Genomic DNA, 19,966 nt, shown 5'->3' with positions numbered 1-19,966 from the left:
TCATAATGAGAGGCATCCTTGTCTTGTTCCGGACCTTAAAGAGTTTCACCATTATGATGTTGGTTGTAGCTTCTTATTAGGTAACTGTAGCAGACATTTTTGGTACCCAGCAAAGTTCACTATAGTTCAGCTGCACCTGTAGTGAACATCGTTGACTCAGGCTAACAATATCTCACCTCAAGCATATGCCATATATCTCTGGGGTTTTGTTTTCATTTTTAGTTTTCCCCGATGGGCTTCTCTGCAATAGTAGGGCTTTTCAAAAACCATAGGAGTCCACTCAGTCCTTGTGTGGAGATGCTACATAGAAGTGCTGGGCTAGAGGTTACCCCTGAATCAATGGTGAATGGGAGCTCAAGGATGGATGTCCTGGCCTCTAGTCTTTCCTTCCTCTGATGGACGATTTTTTCTATGCTTCTAAGGATCCCAGTGGTATTGAGATGTTGTGGTTTATAACAGTGATATTGATAACACATTTATATTGGCTCACCTTCTTTGCTTGTTTCATTTTCTCTGCGACCTCACTGCTGCCACCCGGAATCACCTCCCAAATAAAGTACTCAATACTTTGTTACTCGTCTGAAGCTTTGTTTTCAAGGAACTCTAAAAAAGTGTCTATTTTGTGGTTTTTATCATGAATTTCTAGTGAATTTTCTTGAATATGTTTTCTATCACACCTGTTAAGATGATCCTATGTTTCTTTTTGTTTAATTAATGTGGTCAATTACTTCAATAAAATTTCTTGATGTGGAAACACCTTTTCATTTGGGGGGATAAAAACCCTTCTAGTCAAAAGGTGTTAGTTTTGTTTCATTGTTGGTTTCTTGGCTTTTGGATTTTCTTTTTTCCTGCTGGATTTGACTTCCTAATATTTATTTAGGATTTTTGAATTTATAAGTGAGATTTGGCCATACTTTTCTTTCTTTATATTATTCTAATCCAGTCTTGATATAAATTTGCCTTTTCTCTTTCATTTTCTAGGATGACTTGCATTAGAAAAGGATTACGTATTCTTTGTAGATTTAGTGTAAAACCACATAAGCCTGAAGTCTTTTTTTTTAGGTTGAAGGAAAGAGAGTAAGGCTTCAAATAACAGATTAAATTTTAGTGGTTATTATTTTATTTTTTATCTTCTTGAGGCCATTTTGATGACTTATATTCTTCTAGAAATTTTTCCATTTAAGTTTTTAAATATATGGGCATCAGTTTAATTTTTCAAAATATTTATTCTAGTTTTTAAATTTCCTACTGAAATGTAATTTTGATTTTTTTCATTTCTAATGTTTTCATGCTCTCCTTCCTTTTGCCTTTGTCCATCTTGCTAATGCTTTATCTTTTCATTTAGTGTTTTCAAAGAACCAGCTTCTCATGGTGATTTTTTTTCTGTTTTCTAGATTATTAATTTTCCCCTATCTTGATCATATTCTGGGTTAGTGGCTTTATCTGCTTCTACCTACTATTCCAGGTATACAGCTTTACATCAGCCATCTCACAGGCTGTGGTCACATATTCTTCCAGCCCAGCTGCATTTTTATTTCATTTATGCTTTGAGAATTATACTCCCAGCCACTTTTGCCAATTCTCTGACCCAGAATCCAACAACTATACACCTTTAGCCCTAATCACTGCATTTTGTTTCTATTCAGATATGGTCCATGAGGATTTGTATCTTGCTTTGGAATATAGCTATATTTTAATTGTTTTCTTTTATTATATTTTATCTATCATGCACTGCCATGTATTTTGGGAGTGGTAGTTAAAGTATAAACTCACGGTACAATCTTGACTAAAAAAACAGGCAACTACAGTTCTAATTCTTTTTAGAATTTAAAACTGTTTAACTGTTTAGAAAAACAAATAACTTTGTAGTTCCTAGAGTAAATTTTAACTAATTCTATGAACAAAACTGATCTCTTTTTTTCCCCTTGGAATGTTTAAAAAACTAAAATAAAGCTATATCTGTTTAGAATATCTACTTAGGAAGTATGTAAGAATGAAGGACGAGAACCTCAACAAAAATCCAAAAACAAATGCTTAGCCCATTGGCCCAAGGATGGGTATAGAGGTAGCATGGCAGTCAGAGATGTTCAGGTCACAGAGAAATCATCTTCAGATGAAACCAGCCTGAGCCTGGGGAAGATACATCAGAAATTCAGCCTCCAGGAACTCTCCTACACTGTTGATGGGAATGTAAATTAGTGCAGCCACTATGGAGGTTTCTTAATAAACTAAAAATAGGGACTTCCCTGGCAGTCCAGTGGTTAAGACTTTGTGATTCCACTGCAGGGGGGCACGGGTTTGATCCCTGATCAGGCAACTAAAATCCCACATGCTGCACAACATGGCCAAAATAAAATAAATAAAATATATTAAAAAAAACGAAAAATAGGGCTTCCCTGGTGGCGCAGTGGTTGAGAGTCCGCCTGCCGATGCAGGGGACGCGGGTTCGTGCCCCGGTCCGGGAAGATCCCACATGCCGCGGAGCAGCTGGGCCCGTGAGCCATGGCCGCTGAGCCTGTGCGTCCGGAGCCTGTGCTCCGCAACGGGAGAGGCCACAACAGTGAGAGGCCCGCGTACCAAAAAAAAAAAAAAAAAAAAAAAAAAAAACGAAAAATAGAGTTACTATATGATTTGGCAATCCCACTCTTGGGCATATATCTGGAGAAAACTCTAATTCAAACTCTAATACATGCACCCTGATGTTCATTGCAGCACTATTTACAATAGCCAAGACATGGAAGCAACCTAAATGCCCACTGACAGATGAATGGATAAAGAAGATGTGGTATATATACACAATAGAATACCACTCAGCCACAAAAAAAGAATGAAATAATGCCATTTGCAGCAACATAGATGGACCTAGAGATTATCATACGAAGTGAAGTCAGACAGAGAAAGACAAATATCATATGATATCACTTATATGTGGAATCTAAAAAAATGAACTTATTTGCAAAACAGAAGCAGACTCACAGACATAGAAAACAAACTTATGGTTACCAAAGAGGAAAGGGGGGAGGGATAAATTAGGAGCTTGGGATTAACAGAAACACACTACTATGTAATAAAATAGATAAACAACAAGGTCCTACTACATAGCACAGGGAACTATATTCAACATCTTATAATAACCTATAATGGAAAAGAATTTGAACAATTACATAGATAGATAGTATATCTGAATCACTTTGCTGTACACCTGAAACCAACACAACATTGTAAAACAACTATACTTCAATGAAAAAAAGAAAGAAATCCAGCCTCCACCTGGAAGTTCAAGAAGAGTACTTGCTACCCTCCAGAGCTGGCTATATCTTGGGTGGGGCGCTCTCAGGTAAGCAAGAGCTCCTAGTATAACTTGAGTGAGAAGATGACGACACCTATGAAACTTACTACCACTCGCGGAGAGAAACCACCGCAGGACTCTGTCCTTCTAGTACCCATCTTGACACACAGTGTGAGGAGGAAGACCTGGAAACATATTCCTCTGAGCACTCAGAAGAGCTTCAGGGAGAGCCTATTGGGGATGATGGACATATCCTTATTGCCTTATTTGATGATGAAGACCTAGAGCCACTCTCTGGAGAAGATTGCTCCGATCAACCTAAGAACTGTGGGACAGCTTTTCAGGAGCTTACAGGACTTCAGGAGTATAAGCAGAACAATTTAGCGGAATGTTTCCACTGCTGCCCCATTTGTAGTAGGGAATTCTTCCAGGCTGCCAACCTACACGTGCACAAATTGTTTCACTCTAGGGATGGGACACAGAAGTGCCCTGAATGTCATAAAGGTTTCATCTACACAGCAGATGTGTGGAGGCACCTGTGTAACATGCACTGGATGGAACACTCAAAAATGGTTGTAGAAATGGTACCCTGAGAATCCCTGGTCCACTGCGTACCTGAACCATCACAGTTCAGATGATGGAAACAAAGAAAAGAAAGGCTCCAAACCATACACCTATCTGTCCTGTTTGTCGTAAGGGGTTCTGCAAATCAAATCTTCTATGGAAACATAAGGTGATCTATTGGCAGGACAAGCCATACAAGTGCCAAGAATGTGGCATGGCCTTTGTACCACTGGTCAGGTTAAAAAGACACCGACAAACACACTACAGAGGGTGCCCCTTCTACTGTGTTGAATGTGGAGGGACCTCCCCTGGTTGAAACCCCTGCAAGGCCATCAGCGGATTCATACAGGAGAGAAACCACACTCCTGTGCTTCCTGCGATCATTCCTTCACTGAGTCAGGCACTCTGAGGAGGCACAATGGACTCATAGATCAGAGGAATCCTAGTGGCTAGGACTGTTAAGTTCATTATCACCCTTTGGTTTTGTCTCCATTAAGATTTCATGTTGCCAGCTTTCTAATATCATCATTAACTTAGTCCAGGTTTTTTCCCCAGACCCTGCTTCCTCATGGATGGCTTAAAATAAATCTAAGAACGTGGGGTTTTCTTTTTCCCCTTAGAAATGCCATAGTCATTTCTAGCAGGAGTAAAGAAGTAGGTATTTACAAGTACAGATAACAGTTTTTAATGACAGAACTAAATGAAGTTTTTGGTTGGCAGACTCCTTATCAAGAAGCCTCTGGCTCTTTTCATAATTTGGTGCTCCGCTTGGTCCTTTAAGGACTAGTCCTTATTGGAGTTTTCCATAGTTGTAGCCCCTCTGCAGGTTTGCATGCAGTTCAGGATGCAAAGGTAGACTATTTCCTAGAGTACACTGGTAATTTGGTTAGCCTTGTCACTGTTGCAAATTTTTCAAAATAGTATTTGTTTTTCTTAAAAGCTATGACAATACTTTAGTGAGATGAACTTGTACTTTTTTCAAACTCCATATACCATTTTATAATTACAAGAATAATTGTTACCTTTATAAGAGAGAACATGACTAAGTTAACATGTTAATTTAGCATGACTAATTATAAATTAATTTACTAATTTATACTCGTAATAAATTCATTTCAGCATTCGAAGAAATATGTTTATCCCTTTGGAGTATGAATTGTCTCAGTCATCTTCTGTGTGATTTTCGTTTTGTAAAATCCCCTAAAAGATAGTCTTTGATGAGGATTACTTTGTAAGTCTGTTGTAGCCCTTTCCTATTGTAACTGACTTAAGTTCCTGGGTATTGGTGCTGGACACATATTTGGAAGAGGAATCTAACAGAGATTCTTAATTCCTGTCCAGTTGATGGGCTTTATAAGGTCTGTGACTCTGAAATCATAACACAAAACATCAATAATGTGGGTTTTTTTGGATAGGATCCATAGCTTTCATTGAATTCTCCAAAAGCCTGTGATTCAAGGAAAGGTTCAGAACTGCTTTAAAAGATTTTGGGAATGGCTTCCAGACTCATCACTCTAGTTTCATCTTTAGTTCTTTACCGCTTCTCTTCAGGACTGCTGTATCATTACAAAAGCATCATCTTTAATATGCCTCTAATAAATGCTTTCTTTTACATTTGTGAAAATATTGGCAGTAATCTCTTTTGCATGGTGTAAGGGTGTTTTAAGATCTTTTGAAATATGATGGAAGGAGAAGAATTTGGAAAATTGCATGTTAAGATTGAAAACTTTTTTTCTTTTATATTTGCCCAGATAATAAGTGGCGATGGTAGAAAATAAGTTATAATAAGGAGTAATGGTGCTGGAAAGACTTGAAAGCTTAAGTAGATCATTTAATTGAGATGGAAATGGGAATTATGAATGGCTCTTAGAAGACAGAAACAGCTATAGATCGAGAATTGAAGCAATTCTAAAACTAAAGCAATGTTATTAGTATAAAAGGAAAATGTAAAAATTTTCACTTCTGATATCTAAGTATTTTATGTAAATCTACCATAACTTCTGAAATTAATAGAGCTAATTAAAGTTATGACTGTTAGTGACTTTAAAGATTAGAAATCAAACTTCACACAAAAATGAAAAAGAGGATCTGGTAGAATGAAAAGAACTCTGGACTGCCGTTAAAAGCTGTGTAATTTGCAGCTTTCTCCCTTGCAAAATAAGTGATCTCTAAGGCCCGCTGTAGTGCCAAAGTTTCTTTAAGTGACAGGAAAATTATACTTTCACTGACCTTTCAGCTACCTTAAGTGAAAAATTGTTTATCACTTAATATTCATAGTTGTAAGAAGACCCCTGATACTATTTGTTGCGCATCAGGGTAGTAAGCTGAATAATGGCCATCTAAAGTTATCGCGTGGATAGATGTTACCTTCTCAGGAAAAAGGGTCTTTGCAGATGTGATTAAGGATTTTGAGATGGGGAGATTTCCTGGATTATCCAACTGGGCCCTAAATGCCATCATGGTGTCCTTATAAAGAGAGGCAGACAAAGATTTGACAGAAAAGGAGGAGACATTGTGACTATGGAGACAGAGATTGGAAGGATGCAGCCACAAGCCAAGGAAGCCAGCAGCTGCCAGAAGCCGGAAAAGAGAAGGAATGGATTCTCCCCTAAAGCCTTAAGAGGGAACTCAGCCCTAAAGACACTTTGATTTTAGCTCTAATTTCAGACTTCTGGCTTCCAGAATACTGAGAAAGTAAACTCTGTTGTTCTAAGCCACTGAGGTGTGGTACTTTACAGCAGCCACAGGAAACTAATACAAGTGGTTTAAACACACACCCACACAGACATCCAGGCAGCATGATTGTGAACATCATTATACTGGGGGAAACAAGATGCACACTAACTACACTTCTGCATTGTCTGTTTCGAGTTATAGATGTTCCAGGCTGACATAAATAATTACATATCAATTTCCAGATGGATGTCTTATGATTCGAGGAGCACTTGGAGGGTGCCTCTCCCAAATATCTCCTTCCATTGATGCCTACAATCCCTTTTTAATTTTTTAAAATTTTTTGGTTTTTTTGTACAACTTTTAAAGGTTACTTTCCATTTACAGGTATTACAAAATATTGGCTATATTCCCAGTGTTGTACAATACATCCTTGAGCCTATCTTACACACAACAGTTTGTACCTCCCCCTAAAATCCCTTTTTTAAGACATACCTCCACAGCCTCCAAATGGAAAAGCTTTAGGTATCTATATATTTCATGTCACTTTCCTCCCGGAAACATGAGCTGAGGATGACCCAACAGGAGCTTCAGTTGCCGCACAAATGTGTCCACATCACCATCTTCTTAAAGTCCCCATTAACCCCCTCATTCCTTGGAGATAGGGGTTGGAAAGTGAGAGTGGGAAAGAGAAATGGGAAAATGCTAGCTGTGGTATTTACAGAAGGCCTAGGGCAGGGAAGTGGGAACAAAAAGAAATTAGGAATAAGAGCCAGTGGTCAGAGTGGAAAGAGCACTGACTCTGCCCAGTGAGCCCAGGGAGAAACCTGGGGCCAATCCTTGGTTCCCACGCCCTCCCCCACTCCAAGGCTGAGCCCGCACAGCTCCACAGATCTGACTTGGTATTCTGGTTCTGTGTTTAGGAGCTCTGTGACCTTGGACGTGTTGCTTAATCTTTGCACTCCTTTGTTTCCTTACCTGCAAAATGGAGATAATAATACTTCCTTCACAGGATTGTGTTCTACACTCTAGAGAACTAGAGATTTCCCCCCTTTCTGGGAAGATCATGCATTGATTCACTTATCTCCATGGAGTAGGAATTGCAGTATTCCAAAAACAAGGGCAAGCAAAAGGGTTTTAATTCTCAGCATTCTCTATCAGATGTGGTGCTAGTGTCCAGATATTATGCACAATGCTTCTGCCCCCTTCCCAGAGGGTCTATCTTGCTGGGCCCTAGGGTTAGGACAGTTCACTTGGCAATGAGGCCTATGACAGAGATGTAGGCCAGCTGAGCTTCTGCCAACCTTAACAGTGACCTGAGTGGGGGGGGATGACAGGAAGTGGAGATGCTTTTCAACCCCTCTGTCAATTTCCTTAGGGCAGAAATCAGGGCTCAGGGTGACATCGAGTGACTGCTCTCTAATTCATTAGGGGCAAGTTGTTCTCTAGCGTTTGTGACCTATTCCTGGGTCACAAATTGCCAACCAAAACTTATCATCTTAAAACAACAAGTATTGATTATTTTACACAGTTTCCAAGAGCCAGGAATTTGGGAGCCACTTTGCTGGATGCTTGTGGCTGCAGGTCTCTCATGAGGTTTCAGTCAAGCAGTGGGCAGGTCTGCAGTCACCTGAACTCTCGACTGGGGCTAGAGGATCCCCTACGAGCTCACTGATGTGGCGGTTAGCAGCAGATTTCAGTTCCTCACCACACGGGTTCTTCTGTAAGGCTACTCACAGCATGGTAGCTGGTTTCCCCCATAGTGAGTGATGAGAGGGAGAGAGAGAGGGAGACAGACAGAGGAGAGCTGTAGAAGCCAGAGTGCCTTTTATGATCTAGCCTTAGAAGTTGTGCGCCAACATTTCCGCTTTATTCTATTCATTAGAACCAAGTCACTAAGTCTAGCCCACACGAAAGAGGAAATATTAGGCTCTACTTCTTGAAGGGAGGAGTGTTAAAGAATTGTGGGCATATTTTTATTAAAACTTTTAAAATTCTTTTTTTAAATTTCAGTTTATGGAGGTATAATTGACATATAAAATTGTAAGATACTTAAGGTCTACAATGTGGTGATTTAATATATGCATACATTGTGAAAGGATTGCCCTCATCTAGTTAATTAACATATCCGTCACCTCGCATATTTATCTTATTTTTTTTCTTTTGGTGAAAACATTTAAGTTCTACTCTCTTAGCATATTCCAATTATACAATACAGTGTTATCAACTATAGTCGCCATGTTTTACATAAACCCTCAGATCTTATTTGTCTTATAGCTGAAAGTTTGTACCCTTTGACCGACATCTCCCCAATTCTCCCACCCCCGAGTCCCTTGTCATCACCATTCTACTCTGTTTCTACGAGCTCAACTTTTTTAGTTTCCACATATAAGGATATCATACAGTGTTTGGCTCTCTCTGTCTGACTTATCCACATAAGTGCCCATAAGTGATGGGCACTTATGTGGATATATTTTTTAAACCACCACAATGATGGAAAATAAAAATGTAAGCAAGCATGATTTCTAAACCAAAAGGCAGGGGATTTGCTGCATGTTCTCCTTGTTGCAGGTTTGCAACCTATTTCTTGGAAGGGGTACACAGACTCTAGTGATTTAGTGACCCTTGCTTAACAATAATAGGCAAAGCTAAGATCTATTAATCTCACCTGCTTTCCTGGAAAGGAAAATTGTTGCAGACCCCACATGGGAATATTTCTCAAGGGTCTCCCATAACAGGCCAGATTAATTGGGATAATGAAGGTAGTGTCTGACCCCTAAAAATTGTTCACTAAATAGAAGTTATTATCCCGTCATCAAGCCTAATTGACTACACCTTTGAAATCTCAGGCATCTTCTCATTTAATGTATTATCCCCACTTGTCCTTGATTTCATCTGAACTATCAGACAGAATCCTTGCTTCCCTCCTGTTTTTCTTTAAATCTCAATCATAGATTATGTTTTATAGACACTCCATTCACTCATTGAGCCAATCTACTAACAGCCTGACACTCCTGAGATGAGTCAGTGAAACTCTGAGCCAATTTGACTGAGGAGAAAATAAGGAAAAGGAAGATTTTAAAATATTATCCAGCCATAGTGGAAAAATTTTAATTATACTGGCATGGTTTTATACAGAATGGAAAGAGGGCAATTGATATAAAAAATGAGCTTCCCTCTCAACTTTAAAAAGATGCCTTTTTCTCTTTTGATGAAACATTGAGTCATTCTATCTCTGGCAATATTTTCATGGGTAATTGAGTCTGTAGTTCATAGTCTAGTTCTGAGCCTAGCAATGACATCTGCTTGAGTATTTTAGCAATTAAATTGATGCTTTACACAAAATTTCCTTCCAAGTAAGATTTTTTAAGGCCTACTTGGAACTCCTGGGTGATCTATTGTGTTCATATTGGGGGTACTATAGCTGCTCAGTGTGCGTGCATTTGGTTTATAAAATGTGTAAATGCTGAGTGCCAAGATTCATTGCTGCTGTATTTTTCTGTGTCCAGCATAGGCACAGAATGTTTCTTTCCTCAGTGAGATGAAGTAATGGTAGGTCTTCAGGGAACCATCGTTCCTTTAGATTCAATTCCTTCCCTCTGACCAGGTTACTGACAGCTTTTCAAAGGAATTAATGATTAACAGCTGCCAACCCAGGGTCTCCCACACCCATTCTTAAGGAATTCACAGGTCTCCTTCCTAGAGTCACACCGTGGTTTCTGCTATGCTGTGTTTCAACCTTTATCTTCCCTTGAATTTATGATCATCCACTTTGAAAACGCATGTTATCAAGAATTTCAGGGTATTCCTCTGTACCAAACAGAAGCAGTTAGCTCTGTGGTTAAGAACACAGTCTCTGGAGCCAGGATGTCAAATCATTATTATGCTACTTTCTAGCTACGATATCTTGGGCAATATAACTTTTTTGTCTCTTGATTTCTGCATCTTAAAAATAGAATGTCTCTTGTACCGCAATGTTCATTGCAGCACTATTTACAATAGCCAGGACATGGAAGCAACCTAAGTGTCCATCGACAGATGAATGGGTAAAGAAGATGTGGCACATATATACAATGGAATATTACACAGCCACAAAAAGAAAGGAAACTGAGTTATTTGTAGTGAGGTGGATGGACCTAGAGTCTGTCATACAGAGTGAAGTAAATCAGAAAGAGAAAAACAAATACCGTATGCTAACACATATATGTGGAATCTAAAAAATAATGGTTCTAATGAACCTAGGGGCAGGACAGGAATAAAGATGCAGACATAGAGAATGGACCTGAGGTCACAGTGCAGGGGAAGGGTAAGCTGGGACGAAGTGAGAGAGTAGCATTGACATATACACACTACCAAATGTAAAATCGATAGCTAGTGGGAAGCACCCACATAGCACAGGGAGATCAGCTCCGTGCTTTGTGACCACCTAGAGGGGTGGGATAGGGAGGGTGGGAGGGAGGCTCAAGAGGGAGGGGATATGGGGATATATGTATATATATAGCTGATTCACTTTGTTATACAGCAGAAACTAACACACCATTGTAAAGTAATTATACTCCAAGATGTTAAAAAAATACATAGAAAAAAAATAGAATGTCTCTTGATTTCTTCATCTTAAAAACAGAATAGATTAGAAAGGCTTACTTTAAAAATGAAACAGTTAATACATGAGAAACACTTAAAACAGTTCCTGGCACTGTAAGTGCCAACTCTTATCCAAAGGATGTGGATCATGGTGACTGTAGACTCTGGTGAATACATTAGGAGAATTTTTATTAAGTGAAAACTTACAAATGAACAGTTTTACTGGGCATATCCAAATTAACTCTGGCAAACTAAACCGTGGAAACAGCACTAGTCCAGAGAGAAACGTTAAATTTCTTCTATCACAATGAGGGCCCTGCTCTGATTTTAAATTACATACTAGGGAAGTAAGATTTGAGGTACAGTGGGTGTATAGAAAACCAGAAAAGTAGCTCAGCATCGCTTGCAGGCAACAATCTGAGCCAGAATAACCAGTATTCTAGCATTGATTCTTCTTCAAATAGAGGATTCAACTGCCTCTAATTTGGAAGGACAGACTATTGGGCAGAATGTGTGTCAAGCCAGCCTGCAGCTGGTTGATTTCTCTGCTGGCCACTCCATGTGTTGCTGCCTTCTACGTGCACCATGGAATGGCCCTGTGACTATGGCAACAGGATTGCTCCCCCCCCCCCCCCGCAGCAATACCTACTCAGCATGACGCTTGCAGCTGACGTAGTGAGAAAAGACTGTTTGGGACAATTTTCCTTTAAAAAAAAATGTGACTTCTTTATGTAATAAGCACTGAAGGATTAATGAAGTTCTCTTCGGCATATTATATAATATTCAGTACATTATACACCCTTATATTCCAGAAACACAGTACACAGCTCCAAATGTACCCAGCACAAGCTAAACTAGTTGGCCTATTAACTCACACTCTCATTCCAAAAGTATAACCACCTGGAAGCCATACCTAGATGCTGCATCTCGTCTGCAGAAAGGAACTTATGGGACACTTCAAAACTTGCTTGCTAGTTTGAGTCTACCATATCCAACTCAGGAGATGTTCCAGTAGTTTGTGCCTATTTTAAGTCTTGTTCTGTTGTGATCTCATCCATATTGCCCACTTCTTATTCCTCTATTATTTGTTTATTAAATAATAAAATTTAAGCATCACCAGTATATTAATTATACTAGTGGTCCCAACTTAGCTGTGCACCAGAACACACGGGAAGCATTACAAATTAGATTGCAAGGGGGCTTCCCTGGTGGCACAGTGGTTAAGAATCCTCCTGCCAATGCAGGGGACATGGGTTCGAGCCCTGGTCTGGGAAGATCTCACATGCCGCGGAGCAACTAAGCCCATGCACCACAACTACTGAGCCTGTGCTCCAGAGCCTGCGAGCCACAACTCCTAAAGCCCGGGCTCCTGGAGCCAGTGCTCTACAACAAGAGAAGCCACTGCAATGAGAAGCCCGTGCACCGCACGGGCTAGTAGAGCGGGGAAGAGTAGTCCCCGCTCACAGCAACTAGAGAAAGGCCGCGTGCAGCAACAAAGACCCAACGCAGCCAAAAATAAATAAATAAAATAAATAATAATAAAATAAAATAAAATTAGATTGCAAGATGCACTACAGACCTGTATCAATATTCAAGGCTAGGATTCAGCAAGTTTGTATGGTTAACAAACATCCCAGGTGATTTCTATACAGCCATTCTATGAACTGGTTTGGGGAACAACCACCTTAAGAAATTACAGGCCAAACCCAAAATTTTAATTAGGAAAAGCTCTACTAACAACCACCTTAAGAAAAACGGAACACAAAGAAAAGGAAGAGTAACTTCACTTTTCAAATATTTCATTGACTACCCAGAAAAAAGTATACTAGCCTTTGCTCTCTTCATAGTCACAAGGTTATGGCTGATTCTTATGACTTTTCTACCAATCTAATGCTTTTGAATTCAAAGCTCTTCTCCTGGGAGACCGATGCTCACCCTTATTACCCCGTTATTATCATTCCTATTTTGCCAATTCAGATGCAGAAGCTGAATGCACGTCACTGGTGAATATGAAGATGGCTTAGGAACCCAACAACTGGCTCTCCAGCCAGACCCAGAACTGGCTAACTCTGTCGTTTGGACACGCAGATCTATCTGAGTCAACACACAAAACCTGCAGGCTTGCTGGCAGAGCTCTAAGGTTACCTTTGTCAAACAAGGCATGACGCGTATAGCAGTTCTCTCTGGACTCCACGTGTCAAGCACAAGAACACTATTTAGCAGTCACTCCCTGGGTCCAAATCAGCTGAAATTCAAGGGAAATTCAGATTTGGCAGATTTGGGTGGCGATTTTAGGAATATAGCAAAGATATCCTCAAAAGGAGAGTGCAATACCTTTTTGTGGAGTACGTTCTTTAACTTTGGTAAGATGAGAAGTGTCGTTTACCTGCGTGCGTCAACGGAACTCTGTGAAGTCACGGATTCCTCCCGGTTGAGGTCCAGAGCTAAGAACTACTGACTTTTAAACTATACAAAATCAATGTATGTAGCAGTACATCTCTAAGGATGGCTGTTAGTAATGCAAATTTCAGTTAACCTTGTTCGAGAATAACTGCGAGTCACGTAGGTTTTCAAACCTGTTTTTAATGATGGTGAAACAAGCTGATTGCACTTGGGCAAGGGGTCCTTTATTTTATTTACTTCTCATTGGAGCTCTTGATCCTGGCAAGTTTAAGTGAACCTAAAAGGCTTCCCGAACCATGGTCAAGCCCATAGGGAGAAATTTTGTATATGTCCCTGTAAATGGGCAGATTCCTCTGTAAATATAGCATGTGATTGAAGCTCCCAGGGTGGAAACAGGAGAAGAGGTAGCCAGAGAGGAGGCACCTGTGAATTTTGCAGGTGAGACTCCGATTAGTTCCAGTTACTAAGCTCCACTGTGAAGAGAAGCGGGCTTCTTCTTTTTCAGAGGCTAAGGCTGTTCTGGATTTCTAGGATAACTGGGTCCCAAATATAGGACATAAACGCCCCTCTCTTTAAGATAAAGGCCGTCTCTAATTCAAAGCCAGGACTCAGAAAGACATTCCCCAGGGTAAAGTCATTTCGTTAGGAAAGTGAAATGCTGAGCCATTTGGATGGGTTTGAGTTACCCCCAGGTATAATTTGCTGCTTTGGAAGATTCCTCCATAGAGACCACATCTGGGGATTCCTTTATTTACATAAAAACAGAAAAGTACCTTTCTCTAGACAGGACCAGCCTGGACCTTCTCGGTATTTGCATATGGCTTTGAGGGCAGAACGGGCTAGTTTTTTTCGTCACTGCATCCGAGGTCGGCCATGTCTTCACCTTCCCTGAGAGTCAGCTGATGGAGCCCTCACTCGTCCGAGGAGGAGGGGGGGATGGGCTCCTTCTTGCAGCTGCGGTGCTTGGCTCGGTGTCGTTGGAGGTGGTTGGAGCGGGTGAAGGCCTGGCCGCAGTCCTCACACTGGTAGGGCCTCTCCCCGTTGTGCACCCGAATGTGCTGGGCCAGCTCCGAGGCAATACGGAAAGCCCTGCCGCACTCGGCGCAGAGGAAGCCCTTCTTCCCGGAGTGGATCTGTTGGTGCCGCTTCAGGGTGGAGGAGCGCGCAAAGGCCTGGCCACACTGCGCGCAAGGAAAGGGCCTCTCGCCCGTGTGGATGCGCTGGTGGCGCGCGAGGCGCGAGGGCTGCGCGAAGGCCACGCCGCAGTCGGCGCACTTGAAGGGCCTCTGGCCCGTGTGCAGCGTCTGGTGCTCGATCAGGTTGGAGGATTTGGTGAAGCACTTGCCGCAGGTGGGGCAGGGAAAGGGCCGCTCGCCCGAGTGCACGCGTTGGTGCTCCATCATCCGACTGGCCACGGCGAACTCCCGGTCGCAGGTGGGGCAGCGGAAGGGCTTCTCGCCCAGGTGCGTGCGCTGGTGGCGCAGCAGCGACAGCGGCTTGTTGAAGGTCAGGCCGCACTCGGCACACGGGAAGGGCTTGTCGTTGCTGTGCATGTTGCGCTGGTGTTTGCGCAGGTCAGAGGAGCGCACGAAGGCCTTGCCGCAGTCCGGGCAAGGGTAGGGTTTCTCGCCCGTGTGCGTGCGGATGTGCTTGCGGTGGTCCGAGGACCACGTGTAGGCTTTGTCGCAGAAGGGGCACCGGTAGGGTCGTTCGCCCGAGTGCACGCGCTGGTGCTGCTGGAGAGTGCCCCGGTGGGAGTATACCTTCCCGCACAGCTCGCACGCGTAAGGCTTGGCGCCAGGCGGCTTCTGGAAGGCCTGCCCGCCCCACCGGCGCTTGTGGGGACACGCCTCCCTCTGCCCGCCCTCCCGGGCGCCCGCCGGGTTCTGGTCCTTAAAGCCCTTCCGCACTTTGGCCAGCGCCTCCGCTGCCAGGTTGGCTGGGGTGGCCGACCCCTGGGCTGGTATATGTGTCTCCTGCGTGGAGGGGTCCCAACTGCCCGCCGCCCTGGGGACACAAGCTGGAGAGGAGCTGTCTGGGGACTTGTCTACCCCTTTCTGTGCACAGAAATATCTTCCAGAACCAGGGAAGTTGGATGGGATACCTAGAGCAGTGTCCAGGTTTGCCCTCCAGTCTCCATCATTGCCAGCAGGTAATGGGTCCCTAGGAGGTTGCACCTGACCGAACCCCTTGTGTGAGAAGCTGCTGGGGAGGCCACTGGGAGTTGTGCTTGCTCTGGGGGAGTCCTGAGTCAGGGTGATCTTTGACTCGTCTCTTTCCCAGCTGGCCTTCTTCCTAGGCATTGCCATGGGTTTCTTCCCCACGACTCCTGCACTAAAGGAGTCAGAGAATTTCTCTTCCTTTTTGTGGAACGGATGCTGCCGTGGCAAGTCAGTTTTGTCCTGAGTCCCTTGGGAGCTGAGCCTTGAATGGGCCCACTGACCAGTGTCTCCAGTGCCCTCTTTGTCTCCTGCCTGTCCATGGTCCTCATCCTCACTCTCCAAGTTCATGCGTAGCATCCGGGGGTCACAGCTGCAGAGAGGAGATGCCTCACCCTGTCCATCCTGGGGGTCCACCTGTGCCATATGTGCAGGCCGTTCTATCCCTGCTTCTCCGACACAGACCTTTACTTGGCTCAAGATACCTGCAAAAAGGAAAATCACAAAGAATGGACTTAATCACCTTCACGGCCACGGGGACTGAGTTCTCACTACAGATCTGTGTCCAGCTGGTAGCCGTTCCAGCCACATTGCTGCCCCTCACAGGCGAAGGAGGAGCTGGGCCCTGCTGAGAACTCCACAGTCACCCTTAATCCTTTGGAGGTCCCACTTGCCCGAAGCCCCAGGAGACAATGTTGTCAGGATGGCAAGCGTGGGGCATTTGTTGAGTGCCAGCTGTGCCCTGCCCTGCCCTTCCCAGGGGCTCAAACACCAACTGCTAGCCAGGTGGGTGCTCTGTGAGCCTGGGGAAGAGAGAGGGCAGGAAGCAAGGTCTGGTCCTCCTCGGACCTCTTAAACTGCCGTCCTGGTCGGGGAGCTGGAAACCAGGCCGCCTCTTGCCATTTCTGCTGGGACTGCCTCCCAGGCCCTGGACTGCGTGGGCCACCCCTTCCAAAGCTAAGGACCAGCTCCTGGGAGAATCGGGGTGAGTCAGGAAGACACCAGCGTGTTCCCAAGAAGAAACCCAGCTGCCTCTCACTGCTTAAGGGGAGCTTCTCAGGCCTTTGCAGTGAGGACCCCCCTGCTGCTGGGCGGGGTAGACACATGCACCCAGGGAGAAAGGGATGCCCACCAACAGCTTGAACTATCTCTGAAGTATTGCTTCATCTTAACTGTTCATGAGAATGTAGGTTCTATGTCATGTCTGTTTTAACGTAAAAATAGTGTTTTAAGTTACCTTCAGTTTAAACGTTTAACTTTTCCCCAGGTGTGCTGTATTTATCCCATGGCCTCATGTATTCCTGGCATACCCCCCTAGGCTCCCACGGGTGTACATACCCCCACTTGAAAAGTATGGACTTAGGGTTTTGACAGCAAGGCATGAGACAAGGGAGGCTTTGAGTTGCATTTTCTGATTGATTTTATTTTAGCTTGAAGATACAAAGAAAGCCTGCTGGGGTTGGTTAATAAGGATTGTTTGTGTGAGTTTTACAGGAGTTGCTGGAGTGAGAGACAGGCTACTGAGGGTCTCTGTGGAGGCCGGGGGTGGGGGGGTGGGGAGTGGGGCAGGATGGGGTGTAGGTGGGGGAGGAGCAGTTTCTGACCCGAGGGCTGAGTTTGCTTTGCTCTGGAGGGAACCTTCTGAGAATCCCAGAGAGCAGTATTACTAGCAGTTCCATTTTCTGGACAAATGTTATGAGCCTGGCAACGTGCTGAGCATTTCACAAGCATGACTTCCTTTAATCCTCCCAGCAACCTTTAAGATAGGTGCTATTACTATTATAGTATCCTGTCCATTTTACAGACCAGAAAACTGAGGTTTCAAGAGATTACTCACCTGCCCAGGGTCACACAGCTCCTAGACAGCAGCCGTGGGGTTTCTGACTTCAAGGGGCTGCCCTAGCTCCCCGATGTGGCCTCCACACTGAGGCCCTGCCCCGGGGCTGGGCCCTGCCCAAGAGCAGCAGCAGCATCCTGGGGTGGGGAGAGCCGCTGCTTTCGGAGGCATCAAAGCCCCTTGTGTTTTCTGGGCCAAGACACCTTGGCTACGGGGCCTCACGGCTGGGCTCCTCCCTGACCCTGTTGACCCAAATTGCCCTGCACAGGAGAGAGAGGCCAGGCCTTTGACTGAGGTGGTTCGGCGTATGAGTCACTGAGGGTTTGCTTTCCAAAAGCCGCTGCTCCCCTCCGCCCACCTTCCACCGCCTCTCAGAGGGATAGGCTCTTGGTGTGGCTCCAACGTGCCGCTTCAGGGCGGGAGGCTTGCCATCCTCCCTCAGCAAGACGGAGTCATTCATTCGACAGATGTTGACCAAATAGTCAAAACCGTATGCCTGTGTGTCGACAAACATCTCTGAGCCAGGTTCTCTTCGTCTGCAGGATGGACATACTGCCCCTACTGTATAGTGTGGGGGACGCTCCTGCACACGTGGCTGGCACTCAGTGACTGGGCCATTGTCACTCATGCTGCCAGCTCCTCTGCACCGCAGCGGGACTCCCGGGAGGTGTCCAGGTCGATGATCTTCGCAGTTTGGTGGTCAAGGTTCACACAGTAAGGTCATGTCCTCTTATATTAGCCCCTGTCTCACCGGACTGCCCTTCCCCCAGCTCCTGCCTGATCACAAGCCCAGTTGCTCTGTGTGTGGGCTGGAGGGAGGGGAGGGGCAGCGATGGGGAGGACTCCTCACTCTCTCTGTGGATACAGTAGCCATAGATAAATGGAGGACACAGTGCAGTAACAACTGGAGTTCAGCATCTCATGTCCCTTTGTACCCGAAGCCCAGGGATCACTCTCTCCCTCTGACCCTTCTGCTCTATCCCCATAACACGTCAGAGTGTAGCTGGCGTACCTCTTGGCAGGAAACCAAGTTTGACATATTTTCAGCATAGTGGTTCTTAGAGAGTGGCTGTGTGTGTGTGTGTGTGTGTGTGTGTGTGTGTGTGTGTAGAGGGGACACAGCACTAACCAGCTTACTATGACTTACTGAGGCCAGTGTGCCTGCTCAGGGACTGGTCTGCCAGCAGGATGGCAAGGGGACGCTGGATTTGATTGAAGCAGGTTCCAAGGCGTCTTTCTTTCTCTGGGACAACACGCCGTGCATGCCTGTTCACAGACCATTCATCTCACCCACTCCCCACCCCGCCTTCGACACAACACGTGTCTCATCCCTTTCCTCTGGGCCACAGGGGAGCCTCCTCAGGGCGGCACACAGCCCTCTGCTAGCTCACAGCTGACGGGGATTGCCTTTCCAGATGGGAAACCCCTCTGTCTGCAGCCACATTCCCAGTGAGTATGTCCCACTGTCTTCCTCCTGTAGCTGCCAAAGGTGCTGTCTTGACCACCAAGAAGACCGAGAGGAAGGCAAGGGCTCAGGCTGGGGTTTTCTGGCCAGGTCGACACAAATATTCCCAGTCTGGAAGAGGAACGCTGACACCCTGGTGCGGGCAGAGCACAGCCCTTTCCTGGACCTTCCTCCGTGCTTGCCGGCCAGGGGCGGCCCCGGCTCACCTACCTCACCCGTGGACGTGGATGCTTTGCAGAAGCCTGGCCACAGGCCTTGTTCCAGCTCCCAGCCCCTGCCCCTCTTTCCTTCCATAGACGGTACCCCGTCCACCCCAGGGCAGCCGCCTCCCGCCTTCTCCCCTGCCCACCACCTTCAGGCCTTGCTCGTCACTTCTGGCTCCGACACAAATAGTCACTTACCTGGGAAATGCAGACAGCCACGTGCCCCGCCCCCCCAGCTTCTCTGTCATATGTAGCTTCTCAGCTACTGGAACTAGAGTTGGGTACAAATCAGCAGAGATGGTGTCTCTGTCCCTCACGCTTTTGTGTCCAGTCCAGCAGCTGTGGAGAGAGCTTCAGGAGGCGGGGCCCGTGTAATACACTCAACCTTCCTGCCTGCTTCCCAGAGGGCAGCCTGGGAAGTCTACTGGGGCTGCCCTGTCTCACTGCCTGGACTGATCTTGCTGCTTCCTCTGCGCCCGCCTCCCCTCCTGCCAAAGCCAGCCTCCCTCCCTCCCTTCCTCCCGCCCTCAGGAAGGTTACTCAGCCCTCCTGCAGGTGGCCCTCTCCCTTCTGCTCACTGTCATCCCTTCTTCCAGCAGACCAGGCACTCAGTCCTTCCGTCCTGCCCCAATATGTCCGTAAGCCTCTGGTCACATCGTGAGCTTCCTGGGGGAAGCATGCTTTCCCTTCCTGGGAAGCAGGACAGGGTATTAGGCCTGTACCCCTACCTCCCCATGCTAGTACCCACCTTTTGCAGCACTGTGGTTTGAGCAGGGTTGTTCCCAGGAT

At 45.1% G+C, this 19,966-nt stretch overlaps 1 protein-coding gene across 1 annotated transcript; it reads right to left on the bottom strand.

Moving 5' to 3' along the window:
- Nucleotides 1-11,754: 11,754 nt before the first annotated feature.
- Nucleotides 11,755-19,615, bottom strand: ZNF648 (zinc finger protein 648). The gene is made up of 2 exons (XM_019918734.3): nucleotides 19,376-19,615; nucleotides 11,755-16,157 (listed from the first exon to the last, which is right to left on the bottom strand). The coding sequence occupies exon 2, from the start codon at nucleotides 16,096-16,098 to the stop codon at nucleotides 14,425-14,427; it is 1,674 nt and encodes a 557-aa protein (XP_019774293.2). The 5' UTR covers nucleotides 16,099-16,157; nucleotides 19,376-19,615; the 3' UTR covers nucleotides 11,755-14,424.
- Between the last annotated feature and the right edge of the window lie 351 nt (nucleotides 19,616-19,966).

This window comes from Tursiops truncatus, chromosome 1 (assembly GCF_011762595.2).
Source record: "Tursiops truncatus isolate mTurTru1 chromosome 1, mTurTru1.mat.Y, whole genome shotgun sequence".
Lineage (NCBI taxonomy): Eukaryota > Metazoa > Chordata > Mammalia > Artiodactyla > Delphinidae > Tursiops > Tursiops truncatus.
The sequence above is the reverse complement of the archived record's forward strand: the minus strand, read 5'-3'. Positions and strand labels throughout refer to the sequence as shown.

Coding starts and splice junctions, on each gene's coding strand:
- ZNF648 (XM_019918734.3), bottom strand. CDS start 16,098: ATGGCACAGGTGGACCCCCAGGATGGACAGGGTGAGGCATCTCCTCTC.